Source organism: Neophocaena asiaeorientalis, unplaced genomic scaffold (assembly GCF_003031525.2).
Source record: "Neophocaena asiaeorientalis asiaeorientalis breed wild unplaced genomic scaffold, Neophocaena_asiaeorientalis_V1.1 scaffold134, whole genome shotgun sequence".
Classification (NCBI taxonomy): domain Eukaryota; kingdom Metazoa; phylum Chordata; class Mammalia; order Artiodactyla; family Phocoenidae; genus Neophocaena; species Neophocaena asiaeorientalis.
The window spans coordinates 32,079,115-32,087,163 of record NW_020185339.1 but is presented as its reverse complement, the minus strand read 5'-3'; the positions used below and the strand labels follow the sequence as shown (position 1 = coordinate 32,087,163).

At 43.6% G+C, this 8,049-nt stretch overlaps 1 protein-coding gene across 2 annotated transcripts in view; it reads left to right on the top strand.

Moving 5' to 3' along the window:
- The window catches only part of ANO6 (anoctamin 6), a 207,029-nt gene that overhangs the window by 172,503 nt on the left and 26,477 nt on the right, over window positions 1–8,049 (top strand). For both annotated transcript variants that reach the window (XM_024736791.1, XM_024736790.1), the window contains 3 exons: window positions 399–624; window positions 1,672–1,841; window positions 2,040–2,137. In XM_024736791.1, the coding sequence (XP_024592559.1) occupies window positions 399–624; window positions 1,672–1,841; window positions 2,040–2,137 (494 nt within the window). The remainder of the gene's footprint in view (window positions 1–398; window positions 625–1,671; window positions 1,842–2,039; window positions 2,138–8,049) is intronic.

Sequence of the window (8,049 nt, the reverse complement as noted above, 5' to 3'; positions counted from 1 at the left end):
CCTTTTTTTTTTTTTTTTTGAGGTACGCGGGCCTCTCACTGTTGTGGCCTCTCCCATTGTGGAGCGCAGGCTCAGTGGCCATGGCTCACGGGCCCAGCCGCTCCGCGGCATGTGGGATCTTCTGGGACCGGGGCACGAACCTGCGTCCCCTGCATCGGCAGGCGGACTCTCAGCCACTGCGCCACCAGGGAAGCCCGCACCAATTCTTTTGACTGCCATCATTTCTTCTCCTTTTCTCTGAAACTTAACGTGCTTGATTTTCACCTCTCTTGTGGCATTTATGTGAGATTTACATCACTTCACAATGCATGTTGTCCATTTGAGCATGGGGCCAGTTTTTAAGTGTAAAAGTATAATCATTTGTGAGTCTCATGCTGCTGTGTTTATTGTGTTTTCAGATCCTTTTGATCATTGCTTCAGTTATCGGGATCATCGTCTACAGGCTGTCAGTGTTCATTGTATTTTCTGCAAAACTTCCCAAAAACCTTAATGGAACAGACCCAATCCAGAAGTATCTGACTCCACAGATGGCCACGTCCATCACCGCTTCCCTCATCAGCTTTATCATCATCATGATCCTGAACACCATATATGAGAAAGTGGCAATCATGATTACTAACTTTGGTAAGGTCCTGCTATATATATAGCGTGATTTCTAAGCCATTTTTAGAATCAGGTAAAAATAGAGACTGTATGTTTTAGGCATTTCAATTCCACTATGTTACAATTTTTAGAAAATTTCAAGTGTAAACATATTTTCTCCAGCCTGTACGAGGAATGAATTATCTCCAGCTTTGCATTAGTAAAAGGGACAAAGCAAAGACGATCATTATAAAGCCCAAGCTCCATGTAAACAGATCAGTGCTGAATAATATTTTCAGTTACATTAGATCATGTACCCTGTTGTTGAAAGTAAATGGTCTCTTTATTGCAAACAAGTGGAAGAGGGTCATGGTTCCAGTGGCAGATCTGCTCCTGCATTGCTGAGAGGACAAGCAATCACAGTGTTACGTGTCTTCCCCCCACGCTGTTCATATTAATATAGCTTCATTCTCATCAGCTCTGGCTTTTATAATAAAGGTTTCTTCTCTCTGGCTTGTATCCCAGGCAGCTGCTTAGTAGCCAAAGTTAAGTGCTTCCCCCATGCTGCATTTGGCTGGGTCATTCTCCAAATGGTCATCTTTGGAGTGGTCATCTTTTGAAAATGATGAGACAGATTTAAATTCTAAACTAGAAGGATGACCTGTTTTGTCTTCTCCAGATTCTTCTAGCAAGTTGCCCCGTGTTTTGTTTGTTTTCTTCAACAGGCCTACCTTATTGCAGTTCAGGAGGACAAGAGAATATCATTTAGCAGGCTGTTCAACTTTAATTTTCTGTCTTACGTTGAAAGAAGACAGTTCTTGCCTATTTGATATCATTGTGCTTATAAATTTTAAGGAAAAGTTGACTGTTTTCTGCCTTGTGGGATATTGTGTTCATGGGGGAGAAACTCTTACAACAATGTGTAAACTTGGAATTAACATAGTCGCTATATTAAGAAATTCAAAACAGCTGAAGTGGAAACTGTGAATTGTATTTTTTTTAATCATGTTAACTCATGTATCAGTGTCTTTGATTACCGTCTCAAAGCTGTTCACAATTTTAAAATCTTAACGTTTCTTTTAACTACAGAACTCCCAAGGACCCAGACTGACTATGAGAACAGCCTAACCATGAAGATGTTCTTATTCCAGTTTGTCAACTACTACTCTTCGTGTTTCTACATTGCATTCTTTAAGGGCAAATTTGTGGGTTATCCAGGAGACCCAGTTTATTGGCTCGGAAAATACAGAAATGAAGAGGTGTGACTGTAGAATTGTGTTCTCTTGACACTTTAAGCTGTTCCGTGTTTTCTCTCAGTTGCTCAATGAAGAGTTTCTTCATTGTACATTCCTTAGATTTTTTGTTTTTTAGCCTAAACAAGAATATCAGAAAAAATAAAATGAATGACTTTTTCATGTTAGACCCATTTAAATAAGACTTTCTTTTTAATATTTCAGTGTGACCCAGGTGGCTGTCTCCTTGAGCTGACAACACAGCTGATAATCATCATGGGAGGAAAAGCGATCTGGAATAACATACAAGAGGTGTTACTTCCGTGAGTACCGAGTTGTGTGATCTTAGGGTAGAACGGCCCACCCATCCAAGTCATTTCCCTGCATGTCTAGCTGCGTGCAGCCACCTCTAAAATGGAGTAGACCCTCTGCTTATTAAAGGTCTCCAGATAAGATGATCCAACCAACAGTGTACATGTATCCAGTGTTTAATAATTATATTTTAAAACCTCCTTCTTTATATTTAACAAAAATCCCCATCTGCTGTAGTTTTTGCCTGTTAGCCCATTGTTGGTGGCTGTTGGATCATAGCCCTTTGAGAGATGGCTCTTGTTGGAGCTTTGAACTAAGTTTTTCCACAACTTCTTACAACTCTCTCCTCCTTTTATACATGCATTTAAAAATCAGTAATAGTAACTTGTTGAGTTCTAGTATGTGCCAGTCACTGTATTAAGTGCTTTATTTATCCCTGTCATTTAATCATCCAAACAATCCTTATTTTTACCTCCCTTTTGCAAATGAAGAATCTGTGTTTTAACGAGGTTAAGTGATTTGCCCAAGTTCATGTAGCCAATAAGAGGCTACTGTGGGGTTCAAATGTAAAACCCCATGGCTCCAAACCCACGTGCTTTGAAGAACAGAGGTTCTCTTATGGTCCTAAGGCACCAGGTTACATAGCATGTTGAGAGACGGATGTCTAAAATAACTACGAAAGTTTTGACTTACTGTTCTTTTCCTAGAAATGAGAAGAACAGATGTTAGCTGAGGTCACCCCGTCCTTTTACTTTTCGCATAAGTCCGATCCCATATCAGAGTGGACGAGTCCAGTGCCATCTGCAATTTCTGCATATTTCAAGGAGCTTATTGTATTAGTGTTCTGTTGATGCTTCAACAAGTATCCCCAAACTCAATGGCAATAGGAAGAAAACAGGGGGAAGAAGCCCCACAAAACAACTACGAATTTACTGTCTTGTGGTTCTGGAACTCAGAAGTCTGCAGAGGTCTCACTGGGCTAAAGTCAGGGTGCTGGCCAGGGCTGTTTCCTTCAGGCTCTGTGGTAATCTGTATCTTTGCCTTTTCTAGCTCCTAGAGGCCACCCGCATCCCTTGGTCCGTGACCTCCTTTCTCCATCTCACAGCCAGCAAGATTGCAGGTCTGTGACTCTTTTCTGTGGTCACATCTGCCTCCATCACTCCTCCCTTCTCTTCTGCCTCCGTCTTCCACTTTTAATGACCCTTTGATTACACTGGGCCCACCTGGATAATCCAGGCTCGTCTCTGTTAGAGTCAGCTGATTACCAACCTTAACTGCATCTGCAACCATAATTCGTATGTTCTGGGTATTAGGATATGGACATCTTTGGGGGGACTGTTTTTCTGCCTACTACATTAACCTTTTCAAGATAATTTCTAGCTCTGAGTTTCTGTTCTCACGAAACTGTTGGTCTCTCTTCTGTCTTGCCACTCTCTCCTGTACTTTCTGCTCCTGCCAGCCTGAACCAGAGTGCAGCCTTCTCAGTGACCTGCAAAACCACTCACACGAGCAGGACTTACTGATGTTTTGGGGCATGGAGGAGAAACTCAAACAACTTGAATTTCGAAACGCAGAACCTCCATCTTTTTAGTCCCTTATCCCACTATACACCTGGGAATTTTGATGCTGTTGTTGTTTACTTATCACCCTTCTTTGTAGGCTCCAGAATCCTGCCATTCCGCCCTGTCTTCCTCCTGTCACGTCCAACTTCCTTCTCATTCTCTCCCCTCCCCTAACCTTTCTTCTCTCTCCCTCATTACCAAGTTTCTGTTCATTCTCTTTGTAGAGCAGTTAAATTCTTTTTTCTTTCTGTTTTTGTAGAACAAAAACCCTCTGGGTTTCAGTGTGTCCTTCCACATTTCTTCACCAGGGCTTTATCCTCCATCTTCAGTGAGAATTATCAGTGTCTGTCTGTAAACAAAGACATCTCCCTTTTCCCCACTTCAAACCGTCCCCCTCAAAAAAAGATTGTGACCTTAGCTGGGAAATGAATATTTTTTTGCCCTGCTGTGCAGTAGACAGCCCTTACCTTGGGCTCGCAGTTAGGTTTTTCCCAATGAGTAAAAGTAGGTCATGTGCAAATAATACTATGTTTCTATGTGAAAATTAATATATCAAATAGAGGAAAGGTTTATTAACTCATTACCAAAAAAAAAAAGCATTTTCTGAAGGAAATAGGTTAACTATTTAACACTAAATTTTTGTGAATAATTTGTTGTCAGTGAACTATTTTCTTACTTAAACAATCAAGGGGAAGAGTATATTTCCTAAACGGGTACTCACTGAGAAACTCATCCAAAATGAAACTTGTTCACATGAAATATTTAAAAACAAAGGATGTATTATAGTATCTGTAGTCTGTTCACTTCAAGTAAGCACATTGTTGCAAGTTCCAGTGAGCTGAACTTCGCCTTCAGATATTTCTACTACTAGCCTTGTTTGAAAACTCGGAGCACTAAATCAGCGCTCCAGTACCAGTCCATGGCCTGGGGGTTGGGGACACCTGCGCTAAATGTTAGGCAAATTAGAGAGTGGGTTGGGTTCTTCCCATCACTACTTCTGCTCTTTGTAAAGGTGCCAGTTTCCTTCCTACTTTTTCATACAAACTTTTAACATACTAAAGATGTATCAGTTACTTTTGCTACCCAAAACTACACCCATCCCAGTAATACATAGGAAGGGAAAACTTATAAAATTTAGTAGCTATTTTCACACCATTTAAATATGTCAAAAGGAACATAGTGAAATGAATTTCACCATATACTCACCTGCCTCCACCCCCAACTCCACTTGGGGTCCTTGACTAGGATTCTTAGAGCAAATGAAGGCCACGTGGTACTGTGATCCAGGCTCCATCTGTGGGGGTGGGGGGGGGGTCTCTCCAGCTCCTGGGTCAGCACCTGGCATTTAGTAGGTCTTCAGTAAGAGCCAACTGAGTGAATGAGTGACTCATATGCTTCAAATACAAACATCAGTAAATTAATAGAATTGTTTGTTGGACCCTGAGAAGAAGCTTAGAGCCCTTTGGCCTTCCTAGCCTCACTTTTTTGATAGTTGGGGCATGCCTGGGAATTTTATTCTGTACTTGACAAAAAGGCTAGTACAACTCCTGTATTAAGCTGCTTGCTCTGGAGAAATTTTATGATAAAATGTTAAGAAAAATAGAGTTAAATATCCAAAATGCCTTAGCATTGTCCTTTGCTGTTTAGATAATGGATGGCTGTAATTTTCTTCTTTATATGTTTTCTATATTTTCCTCATTCAGTATTCGCTATTCAGATAATAAGAAAAAGCAAACTCTTAACAAGAGGAAATGTCTCTTCTCAAGATATGATTTGGCTAGAGAATGAATCAGAGACATACAATAAGAGAATCGTAAATGCAGGGATCCCTCACTCTACACACTCGGTCTTAAAATTCAGGAACAGTAAACTCAGGAGCAAAATAGATTCACATGGTGAAGGATGCTTGTATTCAGAATTAGCCAGTGGCAATGTCCTAAACAGAAATGGTGATTAGTATGTGGATTAAATATGATAATGAGGAGACAAAGACAAAATGGGGTGTAAAGGGCTTCACACCATGCTTTACGCATAATAAGTACTCAGTAAAGAGCAATTTGTTATGATACTGTTACACTAATACGCGTGGTCAATTGCTAAGAAAATTATTTTGTAACCCCTGGTAGAGGGAGGAAGCTTCCAGCCTTGGCCAGGGGAAGAAGTATCCAGTGTCTGTACTTTTTTAAAGTTCTGTATGTGATTCTCATGTGCAGTCAGACTGATATCCCTGTACTAGAGTCATAACCCAATAGAATATCCAAAAGACCAAGGGCAGTGATGAATGGACTGCAACCCAAGATTTCCTGCTACAGATGAGTGGTTCAACTCAGACTGAACAAGAGGCTCCGAGTCGAAGATCAGAAAAGCAAGCTAGTCATTTCTTCTCATTTGACCTAATATGATTGGGGGCGGTGGCGGGGGGAGGCAGTACGGTACAAGAAGCAAGTACCAGATGAGTTAGTCATGCAAGTGGCTGCCAGGACAGAAGTTTCATCCTGAATCCAAGTCATCATGGGTCTGGGTCCCCGATAGTAAAAGACCTGCTTCTCTGGGGAATGGAGAGGATTCCGCAAGAGGCTGAGGCTGGAAGTATGAGGCAGAGTGAAAAGCAAACCAGTAGAACCCAGTGATCTTGAGTTTGGGTGTCACGATGGGTGACGGATGTGTGCAGTCCTTGGTGCCACGCGCGTGACAAGGCCCCTGGAATGTCTGTAAAACTGCGGATTCCTGGCCAAACCTCAGACTTGACTGATCACAGAGCTCTGGGTTGTGGCCTAGGTAGGAGCACCAAGCAACAAGCGTTCCACGTCATTCTTGTAAGTGCTGGAGTGAAATCCGAGTCAAGTCACTTAGGCTGCATTTACTGCTGGCCTCAGCCAGTTAGGCTGTGTTGGTCAAAAGATGATTCCACACAGGGGGTTTTGATGTGTTAGGAAGTTTGCTGAATACCTCACCTGTTCTGAATCATTTAATCCTGATAACAACCCTGGGCAGTGTAGGTTTTATCACCCCATTTTATGTGAACTTTGACTGAAGTTAAATAATGAATAAGCAGTGAAGTGTGGATTCCGATTCAGGGGTGTCTGAGTCCATATCCCCTCCACTTCCACAGCCTCCTGGTATGCCCCTAATGTCATAGAAGAAAGAAGTGGGGAAAGATTGTGAAGCCAGGACCATGTTTCACTGTAGAGAAATCTCCCCTTAGCAAATCTTGGGGGAGTGGTCCGTGAACAGTTAACACTGAGATCAGTAGCAACGCGCAACCCATCATGGTCAGTTTTTTCTTTTTTTTTTGGTGGTACGCGGGCCCCTCACCGTTGCGGCCTCTCCCGCTACGGAGCACAGGCTCTGGACGCGCAGGCTCAGCGGCCACGGCTCACGGGCCCAGCGGGACCCTCCCGGACCGGGGCATGAACCCGCATCCCCAGCATCGGCAGGCGGACCCCCAACCACTGCGCCAGCAGGGAAGCCCATGGTCACCTATTTTTAATTCCCCTCTGAACACTGTGTGTGTGTGTGTACACACGCGTGTTCACGTGCAATGTATACAATGGTCTTCACAGTGAAATCCACACAAACGTGCTGTGTCGTCAGCTGGAGCTTAGCCAGATGCTAAGTTGTTTGTTGTCGTGCGTCTTCTGATGAAGTCGACAAGTAAACCACAAGCCAGCTGTTGCTTCGGGACAACAGCCCTGTAGGCTACAGGTGCACACCTTGTTTCACTGCCAACTGTTTCTGATTTCCTTTCAGTTCAAATTGCCATTAAAAAAGTGGGGATGGGGCTTCCTTGGTGGCGCAGTGGTTGAGAATCTGCCTTCTAATGCAGGGGACACGGGTTCGAGCCCTGGTCTGGGAGGATCCCACATGCCGCAGAGCAACTAGGCCCGTGAGCCATGGCCGCTGAGCCTGCGCGTCTGGAGCCTGTGCTCCGCAACAGGAGAGGCCGCGATAGTGAGAGGCCCGCGCACCGCAATGAAGAGTGGCCCCCACTTGCCACAACTAGAGAAAAAGCCCTCGCACAGAAACGAAGACCCAACACAGCCATAAATAAATATAAGTGGGGACGCGTTCATTTGGCTCACAAGCTTCTGAGAAAGAAAAATGCATAACCCAAGAGGAGACACCAGGCTGCTCTGCGGGGCAGCATCCAGTAGGGGGCAGAGCACTGGGCCGCCAGTTGGGGCTGTGTTTCCTGCAAGCTCTGCACTGACTTTGAGGAAGCATGTCACTTCTTTGGTCTTTAATTTGTTCAGCTGGAAGTAGGGTCTTGGACCTGTTTTATCTGGTGTCAAAGTGTCCCTTTTCTGCTCCGTGCCCCTCAGTGGCTCCCCACTTCCTTCAGAGTGAAAAATGGTCCAAAT